Source organism: Cyanistes caeruleus, chromosome 6, assembly GCF_971803275.1.
Source record: "Cyanistes caeruleus chromosome 6, bCyaCae1.hap1.1, whole genome shotgun sequence".
NCBI classification, from domain to species: Eukaryota; Metazoa; Chordata; class Aves; order Passeriformes; family Paridae; genus Cyanistes; species Cyanistes caeruleus.
Window position 1 is genome coordinate 24,794,008 of NC_141706.1, and position 18,691 is coordinate 24,812,698.

An 18,691-nucleotide genomic window follows, 5' to 3' on the forward strand; every position below is an offset into this window, starting at 1 on the left:
TTGCTGGAATCTGCTCAGAAAGCACAGAGAGAAAGAGGTTGGTGTGCACAGGGGGAAATTCTGTTGTGGTTTTAGGCATGACAGAACGACACCTATCTATAATTAAGACTGGAGATAAAGGTAGCATCTGAGAAACTGAGGCTTGATAAGCCAGGCTAATTGTTGGGGTCTGAGTACTTTGAAGAAATGAGGCAAGGATTGTAACTGAAAGGGGTATTTGCAGATCAGCTGGTCAAGATCATAGCTACGGTGAAGATTAGGGCAAGCAATTTACTTGGGCCTGCCCAGTGTGGGTTTTGATGGATTCCTCACAGAACATAACAGCTGGAAGAGGCATGGCAAGGGCAGGATAAGGTCTTGAATTTCTTCTTGCAATTAGAGACTGGTCTCTTGCCTGTAATTAACATGAATAGTAAACAGGCTGGAAGCCAGAATGGCTTTTGGAGTAGAAAAATGTCAACAGTTTACATATACTCTGGACAGCCTGCAAAGACAGGATCTGGGCTTGCCCTAATCAGGGTTAATGTCTTCTGTTACAGTTTCCCAAAGGCAGAGCTACTTTGGCAATAAATCCCATTTAAGGGATAGCAACAGCTATTGCTTGGGGAATGATGTTTGTTACTGAACTTTGCACAACCTAGAAGGGTATAAGAAAGACATGAGAACGGGAACAATGCTTTCCATTGTATTTTAATTTGGCTTATCAGGCTATTGTTACAGGTTTAATTAGGACTTAATTCTTAGACAATTTCTCTCATAGAGATCTGAATTCCTTCTAGGTTGTAAGGAAACATTTAATGCTTATGCTCATTTTATTGTAGGCATTGTACATGGGCAGTCACTAAAAATGAGAAGAGAATTTGGGCATCAGGCTTCAAAAGCTTGTCAATTCCCATATACATATGGGAATATGCATATACATATGTATCCTATATACACAGCCTGCAGCATTTGGAAGGGTCGATATCCTTAGCTTCTCTTTCCTGTTGTAGGGGATTGTACCAAAAGCCCAGGTACTGGGAACAACAGAGTGGCAAGTATTCAGTAGCTGGATTCCCTGGATCCAGACTAGAGAGAAATGCTCAGGTAGGTTGGAACTCATGGGCTGAGGTGCTGTCATGGTTTAGGAATGGTGCTCTCCAATTCAGTGCCCCCACTGAGACAGCAACAACACTGTAACAAAAGTGTAAAAAAGTGGACAAAAGAGATGGTGATTTACATGCACAATGCTCGCCAAGCCTGAGATAATGAAAGCCGATGGTGAGAGGCCTCCCTCTGCCTGCCACACTTTTCCCTGACTGGAAAAGAAATCCTTTCTTCTCAGAAGGGAGGAGAAAAGGTTCTCTTCCCCTTCAGTTACCATTTCTTCCTGTTAATGCCTGATATGCTACAGGAGCCATCAATAAACTGAAGTCCAGGTGTTTTACACCTCTTAACCTGAATTGGCCCGTACAGGAAGGTTAATAAGGAATCCTGGCAGATAGGTATTTCGTGGATTTTAGTCCTCAATCTTACTCCTTCCCTCGGCAGTTTTGGCTGCTCTATCCATGAAATACTGAGGTTTAAAGTTAGAAGCAAAGTAAGCAAGTGGTTAGAGGGCCCATTTGTTACACTTGGCTTCTGGGGGATGAGTGCTGTGTGTGAACAAACTCAGGAAGAATTAAACAGGGTTCAGGGAAGTTCCAAGTTTGAGAATCTAAAATGTAGAAAGCTGACTGCTGTATCTGTACAGGATGAAGCAGCACACTTCCATTGAAAGCTGAATGGGAACCCATTTGTCTTTACTTGTAAACATGCAGAGGACCAGACCTAAAAAATCGGGAATTGGTGATGAATGCGATTGAGGAATATGTGCATCCTGTCCTAAATTTGGTTTTGCGAGAGATCCTGTATTTTGTCTCATTTTATAGGTTGGTATCTTGTTTCCATCTAGAAACGAGGGTAGGTTTTTGTGAATAGAGCACTTGAAGAGTCTAGTTTATTTCCAGATCCTGCTGGATTTCTAGAGATGCAGCCAACAAGGAAACATTTAGAATCCCATCTTCAGTCTTGTTGCAGAAGTACTTCTTAGAGGTTAGGGGTTGTAAAGACAGTAGAAGATGTAGGGACAAAATCTTCTCAGGCTTACAACAGAAGATTGGATTTCATTGCCATGACTGCATTTAAGATTGGTGAAGAAAGACTTGAAGAGGCACAGGATGGCTTTTCAGCTTGCTCACCAAAAAAAGGGAGAGGGCAGATGTCAAAAGAACAGTATCTTTTCTTCCAATTCTGCTGAAAGGTTATTTTTTTCTCTGTCTAGAGAAAAATAAATGACAGTCATTTTCAGAGGAATTTCCATTTCCTTCATATGTTCTTGTGTCATTTGAGATAGTTTAAAACCCTTTAAATTACAGTAACACTTAAATTACAGTAAAACACTTTAAATTACAGTATCTTTTGAAGGTGGATTAGTGGTTTTTTTTTTTTTTAATTTTTAATTTTTTTTTTTTTAATTGGAGTGGCATGTTCTACCCTCATTGACATTTGTATGTCAACCACTTCTGGTTTTTGGAACCTGTCAAATTGCCTTCCCAGTGCCCAGTATACAGTGGGACCATCACTACCCTAGTTGTCCTGGCCACATCTGACATTTACGGGGAGACATCCATATCAAAATATACACAAATATTTCAGAGCTTAGTACTAGGCAAAGCCACAAGGTGGCATAGTCATCCGCTCTGAAAGGTTGCTCACCAAACTTCATTTCCCAAAGCAAACACAGCTCCAGAGCTTCCCTTTTCAAGGCGGAATCACCCAGTCTCTTTCCACCCCTGCATTCGATTTCACAGAGACAACACTGATGGTGGGTGTAGCTTTCCTGAGAGTGAGATTTTTGTTACATAATAAAACCCTACTATGGAAATACATTGCAGTATTTTTCTGCTACTGCTAATTTTGCTCAGCCCTAGAAAATCTGTTACAGTAAAGCCCCGTTTTTGCTGGTGGAAGTAGCATCTCTGCTAGGCAACGGTTTGTTTGGTACCTGATTTCAGCACTAATACCATGAAACTTATGAAGGTTTTCAGAACAAGTTAATCAATCTATTTATCTATCCCCTAATTTTCTTCTTTGGAGAAAAATGTAGAAGCTATGGAAATCCCGAGATGACAATCTGGAAAAGGCAAATGCCCAAAGGGAACAAATGATCTTTTGTGGGGGAAAAAAAGAGAAGAGAATGTTCTTATAGCACTTGTTTGCAGAGACACCTACATTTGTCAAGGACATAGGGAGGATTTAGGAAAAAAGCAGGACAATAAAGGGAATCATCAGCATATCTGCTGTTTTCTCTTTCTTCTTGCCTACCATGGAGTAAGTGCAGACACTTGGAGCTACCTCTGTTTGCTGACTGCCTGTAACAAGAAACATGCCAGTGCCCAACCTGCCCACAGACGTCCTGGTCCTTTGGGCTGGAAGAGACAGTGTTTTGCTGTTTACTTCTGAAAAGAAAGATACCCAGCAATGATGCATCTCTGCTGGAGTTAGAAAGTTCTGACAACTGATCCTTTTGGTGCTGTTGAAAATAGTTATCTGTCTGTACACGCACACACACACACACACACACACGTATATATATATACTTTATTCCCTGTCCCTCACTTCTGTACTGTCCCTTTTTGGAGGTTCCATATATAAAATTGCTACATGTATTATATCTCTCTAGATATATATTTATAATTTCCACATATGAATAGATAAGAGTGCTTGGGAGTTCTGAGGAATTAACTAACTATCCTTGACTCTGTTGACTTGAAATCAACCCCTGTACATACCCCAAGTCCAGCCAGATTCCCACGTAGAAAATGCACATTTATTCCCCTGTTCATCACTTCTGTACTGTCTCTTATTTGAGCTTTGCTCCATGCCACAGGCTTAAATAGCTGTGCTGAGCCTCCTGTCCTTTGTGAAGGCTTCATTCATGGGGCAGATCAAACCTCAGGGTCCCAAGGCTGCTGTAGGAGCTGGCAAAGCTGGAAAGAGCCAGACTCAGGGCTGGGTGCTTGCAAATAATGTGTCCAAGCAAAGCCTGCTCCAAACTGTGCTATTTATCAGTTGCAGAAGTCCAGAGTTGAATTCAATAAGAATGAGATCAAACTTCTAGAGCTGCTTTGCTTTTCCTGTCCAGAGGGCAGAGATTTACTTTGGGTGGCCTTTCTCTTTGTAGTTGATAAAATACCTGAAGACCTCCTCCTCTTCCTCCTTGCTTGGGAAATCAGAAGTTTGAAATGTCTGTGAACTCACACCCTGTACATAAGGCATATGGGAGTACAGCAACTGATTACCTAAATGAGAACATGTCAGAACTCAGTGTCTACTCCTGGCCTCTGCTGTTAATTCCTTTTGTACATTGTGTGGGCTTTCACCACTGAACTTCACCAAATGTCTAAAATGCAGCAGCAGTGTGTCAGCAAGGGCATATTACATTCTCAGTCCCTCCCACAGGCTGAGGTACCTGAGTACCCTCATCTGGGCTGCTGCAAAGGGAAGCACTACACTTCCCCTCCTGTTGGACCATCACTAGCAAGAAGAGCTGTGCCTGCCCCAGAAGAATGGATATTTTTTTTGGCAGTTTGAAGTTCAGACGAAAAATTAGTGAAAGGGCATCTCTACTGCATTATTTTTTCCCCAGTCATTGTGCATCTTCCCCACCTCCCCAGAGTCTGACAGAGCAATTATATTCTTGATCAAAACATGCCACCTGCTGTTTGTCAAAGGGAGACATGCATAGCCAATAATGCCAGTGCATAAACTAACCAAACTGGAAATGTATTTGCATTGCAAAATCAGTCAAAAGTCCTGGGTGCCACAGGTTAGAGTCTGATCTTGGCCACCATACAAAAATCACCTGGCAACACTGCACTCTTAGAATCATTAAGGTTGGAAATTACCTACAAGTAATAGAACCTAACCATTAGCATAGAATTATTGCGTTCACCACAAAACCTTATCCCAAACTGCTGCATCCACGTGCTTTCTGACTACTTCCAGGGATGGTTGACTCCATCACTTGCCTGGGCAGCTTGTTCTATGCCTCTTTCACTGAGAAATTTTTCCCAACATTCAATCTAAACCTTCCCTGTTGCAACTTGAAGCAATTTCCTCTTGTCCTGTCACTTGGGAGAGGTGATCAATTCCTACCTTGTGGCAATGTCTCTAGAGTATAAGATCTCCTTGAGCCTCCTTCTGTCCAGGCTGAACATCCCCATCTGCCTCAGCTGCTCCTCCTAAGATTTGTGCTCCAGACCCTTCTCCAGCTTTGTTGCCATTCTCTGGACTCATTCCACTACCTCAATCTTTCTTGGAGTGAGGGACCCAGAACTGAACTCAAGATTCAAAATGTGACCTCACCAGTGCCAAGTACTATGGATGCTAGCTTTGGAACAGGCTGCAGGGAGCTGCAGAAACTGCAGGCCCATGGCCTCTCAGTCCTGCCTGAGAAGCTAGCCTGGGAATTCAAAGGAGGATTCCAAAACAATCCTCAGAGACAGAAAACAACTGCCAGGTGCTGTTTGTCTGTCCTCTTGTTTTCCTTGCAGGAGAGAGTCAGGGGGGTAGTGTGCCCCACTGACCAATGATGGTGATGTAGCACTTTGCTAACCAATAGGAGTTTCTTTTCTGTACTTTCCACGTATCTGTCTATAAGACAAGCCTAGAGCAATAAACTAGAGAGATTGTCCTGTTGTGACTCCCTTGAGAGTCCGTGTCGTTCTTTATCGCCGTTCCCAATCAGAACGACAAAGTACAGATCCTTTCCCTAGTCCTGCTAGCCACACTATTTCTGATGGCCAGCATGCTATTGGTCTTCTTGGCCATCTGGGCACTGCTGGCTCATGTTCAGCTCCTGCCAACCAGCACCCCTAGGTGCTTTTCTACCTGACAGCTTTTCAAACACTTTTCCCCCAGCCTGTAGCATTACATGGGTTTATTGTCACCCAAGGGCAGGACCTGGCACTTCACCTCAAACCTCATGCAAGTGGCTTTGTCCCAGCAATCCAGCCCATTCAAACTCCTCTGCAGAGCCTCCCTACCCTCCAGGAGATCAATGCTCCCACCCAGCTTGGTGTCATCTGACTGAGGGTACTTGATCCCCTCATCCACATCATTGATAAAGATATTAAACAGGACTGGCCCCAACACTGAGCCTTGGGGAACACCACCTCTGAATGGCCACCACCTGGATTTAACTCAAGTCCATGTCTAGGCTCAGCCATCCAGCAAATTTTCACATCCAAGCCATGAGCAGCCAGTTCCCCCAGGATAATCCTGTGGAAAAAACTGTCAAAGGCTTTATCAAAGTCCAGGCAGACAACATTCACAGCCTTTCCCTCATCCATTAAGTGGGTAACCTTGTCACAGAAGATCAGGTTGGTCATGCAGCAGCTGCCTTTCAGAAAGCCATCCTGGCCAGGCCAGATCCCCTGGTTGTCCAGTACATGCCACATGCTGGCACTCAAGACAATCTGCTCCGTCACCTTCCCTGGCACTGAGGTCAGGCTGACAGGTCTGACCTTCCCCAACCCTCCTTTTGACCCTTCCTGTAGGGGGGCAGTACAGTTGCTGACTTCAGCCAGCTGAGACCCCCCAGCTCACCAGGACAGCTGGAATGATGAAAGAGGCCTGGCAAACTCTTCACCAGCTCCCTCAGTGCCCTTTGGTGAATCCTATCAAAGCCTAGGGACTTGTGTGTGTCCAGATGTGTAATGGGTCACTGATCATTTTCTCCTGGATTATGAGGGCTTCATTCTGCTCCCCATCTCTGCCTTCCAGCTCAGAGGGCTGGGTACCCTGAGGATAACTGGTCTTGCTATTAAAGACTGAGAAAAAGAAGGCATAAGGTAGCCCAGTCTTTTCCACATCCTTTGTCACTATTGACCTGCAAATCTGTGAAAGCTGTGGGCCAGCAAGGCCAGAGCCTGGACAACCTTGCAGATCCATCCTTTCCCACCACCCAGAGCCAAAGCTTGAGATTGGCACTGCCTAAAAATGCCACAGTTTCACCTGCTGCCTCCAGCTGAAAGTTCCTAACACAGGGCAAGGAAGGGTCTAGTCAGGACAGTAAAACTGCTGTTAAAGCAGATTACAAGGCAACGCCCAATATCTGCTTCATAAAAGCAGCGATAACAGAGGAGGACTCTGGGAGGAAGCACTGCCCCTGTGAAAGGGAAAATTCCCAATGGAGATGCCATAACATGCTTTAACTTTTGGTCAGCCCTGAAGTGGTTGGGTGGCTGTGAGAAGGAGGTGAGGTGTCCTGGGAGTTTTCAGCTGGTACTTGGGCCTGGACAGCATTAGGGATTGAAATGTACCACTCAATAGACTATTGAAATGACATTCTGTAGCACAGAGGCAGAACTGCAACCCTCTTTGATGTAATGTGTCAGTCCTGCCCCAGCACTGCCCCCTAGACTATCTGCCTGTTGCTGCAGAGCGGTCCTAAAGGAGTCTGCAGCATAGCCACAGGTCCCTGGAAAGGCTGGAAGACACCATATGCTCTGCAGAGAGGGAAAGAGGGAAGAAGGGGTTAAAGGACAGGGGGAGGGATGGCTACATTAACAGATGTCCAGGGCTGAAAAGTAGGTCACCTATTTCTGCCTTGGGGGGTGATGGAAAATCGACACTACATCAATGCACAAACAAAGCCAAGTAATACAGCAAGGAATGAGCCCCAGAAGCCTGACAGAAATCCTCCAAGTACACACACAGCTCTTCTAACACACCATGCAGAGCTATTAATTAAGACTAATAAAAAATATCTATTTTTACCCACATAAATGTATATCACACAACAGGAGGGGGCTAATGAAAAAGAAAAAATGCAAATAAAAACACCCAATAAAAGCAGAATTTCTCTTGCTATCCATGTGCGAGGCTTGGACAGATGTTCCAGGTTTTTCTCAGCAGCCTTGTGCACATTATTTAGGCCTAGACTCTCAAGGCTAAGTACTAACTCCTGTTGATGCCTTTGTGAGTCCTTGTAAGACAGACACACTTGCAAATACTTCTGAGGTTGTGATCCTCAGTCTGCCTGTGTCTCTCTTAACATGAAAAATTTCCATAGCATGACTGAAGCAAGTCAAGTGGTCTCTAAAATGCATTCCCTTCCCCAGATGTTGAAATTACATGAACAGTTAATTGCAATCACCTACACCTTTCAGGAACCTAATCCCATTCTATGAGGGCAAGACAGCCAGGACAGGTGGGATGAGAAGGAGATGAGATACAGGAAATTAGGTGGGTTTCTTCAGTCAGGTCAGGGTAGAGTCATTCAGTATTTATAATCTCTAATTTATTATAAAAAAAGAAAAATTGAGGACAAATTCTGACAGATCAGAGCAGCCCCAGCACATAATGATCACTCCTGACACCACATTATCCCCAAAGCCTGGAAGTTACTCACTGTAACACAAAAGCCCTTTCAGGTAGGAAAAAACAGTGGACTCTTATAATTTTGTATAATCTGCTCAGAAAACAGAATATTTCTTAACTTTTATAGATTTTTAAATGCCTTAATGAGAAATGTCTAAAATACTTCAAATGCTGCAGAAAACCTATGGGTAGGGGGTTTATCTCTTTGGAGGTATCAGAGAATAGTTACCAGGCACTCCTCAGAGCTCTCTGGTGCAGGATGTTCCAAGCACAGTTTAAAAACTCATATTCATTGATGTCCTATTTCTTTCACTCCCAACAGTGAAATTATTCTTTGGAAAGAAGCTGTCAGGTGAAATTCTCAAACATGAGGAATTAAATCAGCCATATAAAATCCAGACTTGGAGGGGGACTCAGCGAGTGTTACACATTTGCTACAGTCCTTGGTGAGATCAATTGAGTTTGGAGATACTTGCTCTCAAGCAGGGGCTGGAGAACTACCCTTGCATTCTGGCATCAGTCTTGACCCATCCTAAGGTTAGTTCAAGCTCTGTTCAGCCTGGATATGGCATCTTTAGTGTGCCTGTGCCACTTTGCTAATATAAAAAAGGCTTAAATAGCATTGTCAATTGGGTCGTGAGGTCTCTGCAAGGCATTTCCCATCTTAGAGATGGGAACTACTGCAGAGTGATTTGCATTCACTTAGACTTTTTAGGAACCTAATCCCTTGGACAGTCACTCCTCATCTTTGCATACATGTTCCACACCATGAGGGCAGCAGGTCAGGACAGATAGGAAAAGAATGGGCCTGAGATAAAGAAAACATCTTAATTTTCCTTGAAATATTGTGAAGGTAATTCTTCCACCTTGTTTTTTTGTTTGCTTGTTTAGTCGCCTTAGTTCTCAAAAGATGGACCAGCTGATCATAGTGGTCCTTCCCAGCACTGAGACAGGGAAACATCTTCCTTTGTTCCTTCCCACCCAGCAGAACAATGGGTTAAAACCAGAGTTTGCCTCTGTATTTCAAGGTTGCAGTACTTAAACTATGTACAAGTTTTCATCTTGACCAGTTTGGGGGAATGACACACCCTTTTCTGTGGTGGAGCTGAAGGGGAAGAAAGATAAGAGAAAGGAAAAGCTTGAAGCAAAAATAACCTGCAACTGCTTCTTATGACATGCACCTGATTAGATTATTGTGTTCACAAGCTTGCCTGGGTAATCCAGCCTGTTTCTATCACCTCTTTCGGTCCCATGCTACCACTTCACAGAAACTTACTAGTTACTAGGCAGCTGTATCATGGCTGGTTGGGAAATGACACGATATATGCACTTTGCACGCTTGAAAAGCACCTTAATTTTACTAGGAGAAGTACCATGAAGGTAATTTCTCTAACTTGTTTTCCCTCTGTGCTAGTTTAATCAGCTTAGCTATTAAAAGATAACATGGGCTTAGGACTATCATTAGACCAAAGTGGTCATGTGGTTGTGCTGGTAATTAGCACTGTTGCTGAACAGAGTGACTTTTTTTTTTTTTTAATAGGTAACTACATAACAAAATCAGTACCCATTGCATATCTAATGAAGCAGAAGAAAAATGAACTCTCTCTCTCTCTCCTGGGATCCTTATTGAAGTACTTGTCTAGCAGCTTTCTTCTCTCTTTTCTCCTCTGTCGTATTAGTAGCTGTATCAAAAGCATTTAACTGCTTGAAATGGGATTAAGACACTGCAGTCTAAAATTGCAATCCTGCAATCCTGCAATCCTCCAGCTCAGCTGTTCTGTAAGTTTTAAGGTATAAAAAAATCCCTGGGAGGGCCCTGAGAGGGCCAGACAGGTGACATCTGAATCCTGGCACAGACGCTCTGTATCATTTGGCCTGAGTCCCCCGGAGTTCAGTTTGGTCAGCATCCCAAATCCTCGGCCTATTGCCAGGATACTGGACTCTACAGCTCAAGAGTTCTTGGGTACGTTTTCTTTTGAAGAACAGCCAGAAGGGAAAGAGATAGGTGCTCCTTTTACTTAGTGAGAGTGTGGTTTAGCTCCCGTTCCCTTCTTTTGTCATGGAAATTTCAACCTGCACCTCCCAAATGTACCTATAATCACCAAATTACAAACTCTCTCTGGGGTGGGAATGTGCTGCCAGGCTCCTGTCAGGTCAGTTAGGCCCAGAGAAGGACGAGCAATGCTGTACACCAGTCATCCAAGACATCTCCTCTGTACCTGCACTGGGTGCTGCATGTGTATGTTGTTCAATGGATATTAAGTTCTGCTCACCCTTATGCTGAGACTTGGGGTTTGGCCTCAGATGCTTGTTGGAAACTACACATTATTTCTTCTGCTTACAGTACACACCCTGTTTTATTACTAGAGCATAATTTGCTTCTGATGTTAATAACTCATGTAACCAGGTCTTCCCCTGTTACCCATGATTCCTAAGTACTATGTTTGGATGGAAGATAAACTGTAAGGATCCAATCCTTTTATCTGGACAAAATAACACAAAGGCTCAAGAGAAGCCACCCTGCATATATATATGGGGACTGTGGTAGCACCAGGACCCAATGTTTAGGTTTATTAGGCTTCCATCTCTTCAGCCATTTTCCCATGTAATAAGGTATATGGAGTTTCCGACAAATTAAGTCAAACTGCCTTTTGACCATGTCCTTACCAATCACTGTTTCCTCTGCTCTTTTGGAAAATGGATGGGAAGAAATCAGTGCTTTGCCTATACTGCTGGCACACCTTGCCTAGCCTTCAGCATCCTCTCAGAAAGAGAGAGGATCCATCCCAAGAGAGATGGGGTTGATTTTCTGTGCAGCCACCCAGCAGGCTCCCACACCATGCACGCTGCTGGCAGGTCAGCAAAGCTAACAGGTTCTGTCTGCTTTTTGCTCTCAGGTGATTTGCTGAATCCATTGATTGCTGGACAGGTGGGAGAAAAAGATGACCAGTACTGATATATGCCCTCCCAGGGAGATGGAAGGGGGATGGCCAAAGCACTCAAGTGAAAACAAAATGGGTTGGTGTCAAAACTTCCCTCCATGTCTGTGTTCTTTCCAGCAGGGCCGCAAGCATGGTATGGAGGTCCTACCCTACTCTCCAGCAGCTTTGCCTTAGAAATGCTAATAGGATCAATGCTTGAAATGAGATTAGAAAACTGAACTTGAACATTTTGTTTCAACTAAATGGATTAACTTGTGGGTCTGGTGCAGCCAAACATCCATGTTCACCCTCAGGAGCATAACCATGAAGTTATTGTTCAGAAACGCTCCTTCCCTCTTCTTAAAGCTACTTAGTTTTCACAATTTTAATAAGATGTTGGGCTAAACATTAAATCATTAAAATTCTTTAATAGGCTTTATTCTCTCCTGAACTATAAGACAAACAATGGATTTTGTAAGGGCTATGTTTAAACCAGAGGTGTTTCTGTCTTGGCTGACCTTACCCTACAAATATTCATTCAGTACTAACAGAGAAGGCACCCCATTGTCCAGCTTTTTCTATGTCTATTTCCTATATGTAACTTGTCAGTGCTCAGAAGAGTGAACCTCAACCAGATTAAAAGAGGTTACGCTATGACTTCATTTTATGCCTGAGTTGATTAACAGCCAGATATCACCAGTAGGGAGGTTCAGCTCCAGACCTGTGTGCATGTGCTCCCATTGCCTTGCAGGCCCTCATGCTTCCTGGCGCCTGTGGGAAATCCAAGTCTGTAAATTGGGTAAGCTGGAAACAAATAATCCTTGATAGGGTCCCCTCAGCTGCCCTGGGGGGACAAAGAGGAGACAATATGTGGGTAGGGACAGGACAGTAGTTGTCTTCGCAGAGTTGAAGCAGAAACACACCTCAGATGCTCATGGTCTGACATTATGGCTCCATAAGGGCAGCAGCAGCTAGTGCTGAAATGCTGCTGAAAGGCGACAGTCCTGCCTGTCACATCCAGCAATTGCAGAACCACGGGACAAGCTGGCTTGGCAGGCAGTGCCACTCTTGGGAAGACAGGTTTGTTCTCCAAGGTGTGGCAGAACTGCTGAATCACAGCAAGCCCTAAGAAATGCTTCCTCTGGCACCTGCAGGGAGCCCACCAGAGCCCACCAGCTCCTGGAGGGAGCACAGCTATGGCTGAGGGGTTAAAGGTGCACACTGAGGAAACACACTCAGCATTCGTTGATTGGGTGGAAGTGACTGAGCAGGCTGATTATTTGTAGGTCTTTTTATTTGCCTATCACTTTATGCTGAGGAAGTGGCTTCCTCGAGGGAGTAGAGGAATTAATCAGAAGTGCTGTCTCCTAAAGTGCCACAGGCAGCAGCCACCACCAAGTTAAGATACTGACACTTGAAACCCTAGCCTAGTGATTTAGTAGAACACCATTAAGTTTTAGGTCCATTGCCTGAAAGTTAGAGTTCCCCTGCCAGCAATAAAATACTACAGTCACCTGAAGCAGGCTAGGTTTTTGTTTCTGATTTGCCTGTAATCACAGGCACAAGAATGGTGTGGAGATCTCCAGATTTGCACATAACTCCCAGTGATAAAGGACTGGGATTTCACTTTTTTGCCTCCGGTTCAGCTTACTGTGTGATGTTGGGCAAGCCACATAACCTCCCCATTTCCCCCAGCTGTTCAGTATTGTTTTGTGATACTATTTGTAGACATGAAATGTTTCTACCTTGAGGTAGTAGTGCCCTGGCATTAGCAGCTTATATGGTAATGGCAGCTTCACCTGGACAGTTGTAGTTTTAAAAAGTAATTGCACAAAATCCAGATTTAGAAATATATTGATATGAAATCTCTAAGATAAAAACAGGGCCTATGAAGTCCCAAATGTTTCTGGAATTGTGATGGTGGTGATAGGACACTTGAAAATCAGATATGTGCCAGCACAAGTATTATCCTGCTTCTTCTGAGCTGAGATGCATCCCTTGTTGCCAGGGCACATTTGCTCGTGATATAGGATGTGTCCAAATATAGCAGTTTAACAACTGTTAAACTGTGAGGATATGCTTAATATCCTACATATAGCTACAGGAGCTATACTAGGTACTTAACTATTTTACTGTTGTAGCTGTTCTACACTCCAGCTACTAACCCTCTCTCTAGATACCACTTCTGGTGCTTGCTATATTTTATATATAATCTCATTATCATTTTAACAAACTATCTGCTTGTCCTGGGGATGCCATTTAACATGGTATACTCACCCATCCATTGTTTAGATGCATTCTTTCCTGTTAAGTACCTACTCACAATTTCCAGTGTCTTTCCTACACACTGTCATTGATGATACAACCAGAACTTCCACGACACATTTTATATTGTGAAATCTCCATTTGTTGTAGGTAGTGCAGGTACTCTCTGCTGGAACATGCAAGTGGCATGACATAAACAAAACCACCCCACAAAAAAAACAGACACAGTAAAAGGAAAGAAAACAAAAATAAGACAGCTAAAATAAATGTGGAACAAATACAGTCTAGAGAGCTTTCTGGATTGACCACCAGCTGAAATGATGAATAAAGAAACAATGTCCCATTTCATGTCAATTGTTTTGAGGATAATCCTTTTTTTTTTTTTTTTGTACATTTTACTAAATAAATCTGCTTGCATGAAAAAGAAAGCAAAAGCCAGGCTGTACACTCAAAGACCTGTGTAACTGTGCAGTAGATATCAGCAAAAACATTTCATGCTGCTGTGTGTCTGTGACACATTAAGATCACATGTATCCATAATTGCTGCAGCTCCACTAACTTATTCAGTCAGGATGAGATGATCATGTGTCTGTGCTGGCAGCCAACAATATCCTATTAACGGAAGCAACCCACCAGGCTCATGGCTTGGGGACAGCTTCTGTTCGCAGGGGTTTTGTAAAAAAGGGCTGTGCCATCATATACTGAAGGGGAGCAAGCACAAGCACAGCTCTTAGTAAGATAATCACGCTGCAACTCAATCTTTGGGAGAACCAGTAATGCCTGCAGAGGGGACAGGAGCCAAAGCTTGGTCAACTGGTAGGAAAGACGCAGGAACACAAAGAAAGTGGACACTGTGGCCAGCTTTTTATGCAATAAGCATTATGAAACCAAGCACCTGAGCAGCTGGCAAGAATTTCTGGACAAAGCACAAAGGCCAGGCCATGTTAGCCTGTTTGCAGCTCTTGTAAATCTGGTAGCTATCTTCTCCTTAGAAGCAAGTGTTTTAACATATTTTTCTGTATTTAGAGAAACCCCAAGCAGCTTGTACCCTATTTTGAAATTTTTGAACAGAACACCATTGTGAAGGAGAAGATGTGGAGTCCATCTGATCTGACAAGGACACACACAGAAAGGTAAGCAAATGCTATAAAGCATTTACACTGCTATTACACTGTCCCTTTGTCCAAACCCCAAGATGTTTTATGTAGAGACAATTGCACCTTATTCTTGTAGACCAAGGTTTGAGCCCATTTCTAGCTTGGATCACTGTTTCTCTCCTGAAAAAGGTGCTGCTTTCTGCAGCAGCAGCCTCAATATTTATCTCTTTGTAATATCACTAGATTTGTCTTAATGGGAGCAGACCTGCTGATTGTTTTTCAGTAAGATGTAAGCACAGCTGTACTGAGCTTAACTTTGTCAGATGAGCATGTGAAAAATGTGAAGATACATTATTTGCAGTGCAGTTGCTTTATCCTAGACTGCTGATTCATAATGAAGCTAAAGAAATACATTATTTTCCCCTCCCTTTACATGAAATAAACACAGTGCTACCCTTCAGTTTTCATGTACCCTACACGAGGGGCCTGCAAGAACTACCTTAATGCTAAACTATCATTTCAGCTCTGTTGTTTCTTTCCCAAGTGTAAATAAATAAATTGAGTCCTTGCCTTAACCAACCTATACCCTCTTAACAAGAAACCAGTCAAAACCACATTGAAACCTGACAAAATCCTGTTGAAGCCAGGCAAAAGCGCACCAAAAGCCTGTGGACATCAGGCAAGGCAGGTACCTGATGGTATCCTCCTGCCCACAGGTGATGTGCTACCGACCACGGCTGGGTGGTCTCCAACAGGGACACGGAGGTCATTCTGACAGTGACATTTTGAAACCAGGAAGGCTGCCCTGAGAGGCCAAGGGGTTGGAGCCGGAGTGGGTCACCACCTTTTTGGGCAGAGGTGATACGGGAGGCCTTGTGAGGGAAGGGCAAAAGCATCCTGGTGGGCCAGAATTTGTTCATGCCTTTAAGACACAGGGCACTCAACACGCACCGTGGGTGTCCTGCGCCTGTTGTGGCACACAAGAGGCTGCCTGGTCAGGTGTGTGTCACCCGAGCTTTCCAGCAGAGCCCCTTGCCCTGCTCAGCCAAGCAGGGCAGCAGTGCAGCAGCCACAAGAGTGGCTTCGCAGGTGGCAGCCAGGGGAGTTTGCCAAGGCTGAGGCACAGCACCCACCCTGCATCTCACACACATTCATTCCAGAGCACTTCGGGCTCTACTGGGAATAGTGTGGCCAGAGGACCACGGTGTCCCCTGTACTCGGCACTGTGTGTGAGGACACACCTCAGGTTCTGTGTCCAGTTCTGGGCCCCTCACTACGGGAAAGACACTGAGGTGTTGGAACGTGTCCAGACAAGGGCAATGGAGAAGGCTCTGGAGCACAAGTCCCGTGAGGAGCAGCTGAGAGAGCTGGGGGTGTTCAGCCTGGGGAAAAGGAGGTCAAGGCAGACCTTATCACTCTGCAACTGCCTGGAAGGAGGTTGTAGCAAGCTGGGGGTTGGCCTCTTCTCCCAGGCAACAAACAGGACAGGAGGATATGGCCTGAAGTTGTGCCAGAGGAGGCTGAGACTAGGTATTAGAAAAAATGCCTTCACTGAATAAATGGTCATGAATTAAAACAGGCTTCCCAGGGAAGTGGCTCAATCAACATCCCTAAGTGTTTAAAAGGCAGGTGGAACTGGGGACGTGGTTTAGTGGCAAGCAAGGTGGTGTTGCTGACTGACGCCTGGACTTGATCACCTTAAAGGTAGGTCATTTCCAACCTTAACGATCCTATGGTTCTGTGAAACACACTGGCGGATCTTAGGCGGCGTTGGAGGCCTCACGGGGACCTGCACGGAAGCAGGCTCAGGGAAAGGCAAGTCCCGCAGGTGGAGAAGGCGGGCACCGACCCCACCGCCAGGCGCGCCCCAGCCGGGCGCTCTGACACCGGACCCGCCTCCCTCCCCCCCACTCCGCCTCCGCGCGCCGCCGCCCTGTTGTCAGGCAGTTTGGCGCCCGCGCGCGCCCCGGGGGCGTGGCCCCGCCCGCTGGCCAATGGCGAGGCGCGGCGGGTGAAGCTGCGGGACGGACGCCACCGCTGCCTCCCGCTCCTGCCCCCCCGCCTCCGCCGCGGCCTCCGAGCGCCTCGGCTCCGGATTGGGCGGAACGGGTTTATTTTTAAAAGGAACCTGCTTTCTCTATTGGCCGAGGGAGACGCCTGTCAGCGTGACGTTGCCTTGTTGCTAGGCCGGGAAGGTGGGAATCGAGGGGCACCCGCCCCATACGCTGACTGGCCAACGGGAAGCCGAGATCCCGCCGCCATCCGCTTCCCACCCTGTCGCCGCCGCGTAGTCGGGTGATTGACATTGGCCAGGCGGCCAGTGAGAGGCCGCGCTCCTCACAGCGCCCAATAGGAAGGCGCGAACCGGGGAGAAGGGCGGTGCCGGGGCGAGGTGATTGGCAGGTGGGCGGAGGCAGAGGAGGGCTCGCCGAAGCAGCCATGTCCGCCATCTTGGAGCGTCGGTGATGGTGGCGAGCGGAGGTTTTCCCGCCTGAGCGGAGGCACCCGGGGCCTGTGGCGGGGGACGCACTGCCGAGGTACGGCCGGGACGGCTCCGTGATCTCCGCTCCGCCGCTTCCAGGGGAGCAGGGCTCTGGCGGCGGCCTCTCCGCGGCGGCTCGGGCCTGGCGCCCGCTCCCGGCCGTGCGGGGGCTCCGGGCGCTGCTCGGGCGGTACCGGGCCGGGGCCTGCCGGGGCCGCCGGGGCCGGTCGTGCGCGGCCTCCCGCGGCCTCCCGCAGTCTCAGCGCGAGGCCCGGAGCGGCCGGGGTGCGGCCGCGGGGCGCGGGCCCGGGGCGCGGCGGGGAGGCCGGGCCGCACCGCGCAGCCCTTCCTTGCCTGCCGCCGCTTCTGCCCTGGGTGCCGCGCTGGGGTTCTCTTGGGATGGTTCCCTTGTTCTGGGGTTCTCTTGGGATGGTTCCCTTGTTCTGGGGTTCTCTTGGGATGGTTCGCTTGTTCTGGGGTTTTAACAAGGCGGCTTATTTGAACGATAATGTTTTTAAAGCGTAGCAGTGTTCCGGTAAGCTTTAACTGCTGTTAAATAAGTTTGGCAAAATCTCACTTAGAACCTGCCAGTTTTTCTGGTTTTGTTTTGTGTTGGTTGCTAAGAACCTTCCGAAGTGTAAGAGGGAATTAGTGTTTTAGTCTATTTAGTGTCATAGGAGACTATCTTATATGACATAAGTGCAATTGAGGCTAAAGATCATTTCTGTCAGCATAAATGTTGTTTAAGTCAGAACAGTGGGATACTTTGAATGGGTGTGTTGCTATTTTAAAAAAAGTTTTCTGAGTGGAAGATTGGAGAAAACTTAGGAGTAGGTGGATAGCTTTTGGAAGGGATCCTTTGAGATGTTGACAACTTAAAAAATGAAAAATTACATTACTTACTGCTGGTGGTATTACTTAGGTTTAAAATGTCCTTCAGTGGAATGAGTCTAAATGTACTCTAGCAGTGCAGTGTGTCTTTGGATTGCACAAATACCTGTGTATTTTGTCTTTTTTTCTGGGATGCTGAAAGATGGGAAGTCTGTCTGTTTCAGTGTTCCAGAAAGATTGCTGCAGTTATTTGAATTGAATGATCTATTTCCAACAGAAATTCAAATAAGACTCTGATTACTTAGCTCTGTGTTGTTTATGTTTTCAGTAGCAAGACATGGACCAACTGAAGCAAGAGTTTCTTTATTATACAAGTAGAAAATAACACTGCAGAATTACCTTTCAATATGTAAATTGTTAATGAGATGCCATGCAAAAGTAATATCCAGTTTACATGGTTTTTTGACAGTTTATATTTTTAAGTGCTTCTTTAGGTTCACTTAAATTACTTGTTTTGTCTACCTATGGTATTATTTGAACATTAGAGATTTTTCTTATTTGCTTTCTATTTGAAAAGCAGATGTATAGGCATTGGATCCTGTACTGTCTTGAGTTACTAAAGGAATTTATTTTCTAAAACTACGTGGAAATACTGTTTTAGCCAGAAGAACTGTTGATGAAGTCTGTTT

The 18,691-nt window shown here is 45.5% G+C and overlaps 2 protein-coding genes and 1 long non-coding RNA gene across 47 annotated transcripts in view; 1 reads left to right on the forward strand and 2 right to left on the reverse strand.

Moving 5' to 3' along the window:
• Positions 1-17,139, reverse strand: part of LOC111930127 (uncharacterized) — a 39,078-nt gene extending 21,939 nt beyond the window's left edge. For all 3 annotated transcript variants that reach the window (XM_086895835.1, XM_086895834.1, XM_086895836.1), the window contains exon 1: positions 16,818-17,139. In XM_086895835.1, coding sequence (XP_086751961.1) covers positions 16,818-17,139 — 322 coding nt within the window. The remainder of the gene's footprint in view (positions 1-16,817) is intronic.
• LOC147652527 (uncharacterized) lies at positions 675-16,574 on the reverse strand. Its single transcript, XR_015288756.1, has 2 exons — positions 16,410-16,574; positions 675-2,298 (listed from the first exon to the last, which is right to left on the reverse strand). It is a non-coding gene; the product is annotated as an uncharacterized LOC147652527 (long non-coding RNA).
• Positions 16,599-18,691, forward strand: part of PPP6R3 (protein phosphatase 6 regulatory subunit 3) — a 51,326-nt gene continuing 49,233 nt past the window's right edge. For 9 of the 43 annotated variants that reach the window (XR_015288750.1, XR_015288746.1, XR_015288740.1 and 6 more), the window contains exon 1: positions 16,631-17,226. The gene's annotated coding sequence lies outside the window, so the exon portion shown is untranslated. Of the gene's footprint in view, positions 17,227-18,691 lie in introns of all 43 variants that reach the window. The other 34 variants (XR_015288743.1, XR_015288753.1, XM_086895802.1 and 31 more) reach the window with 14 other exon arrangements.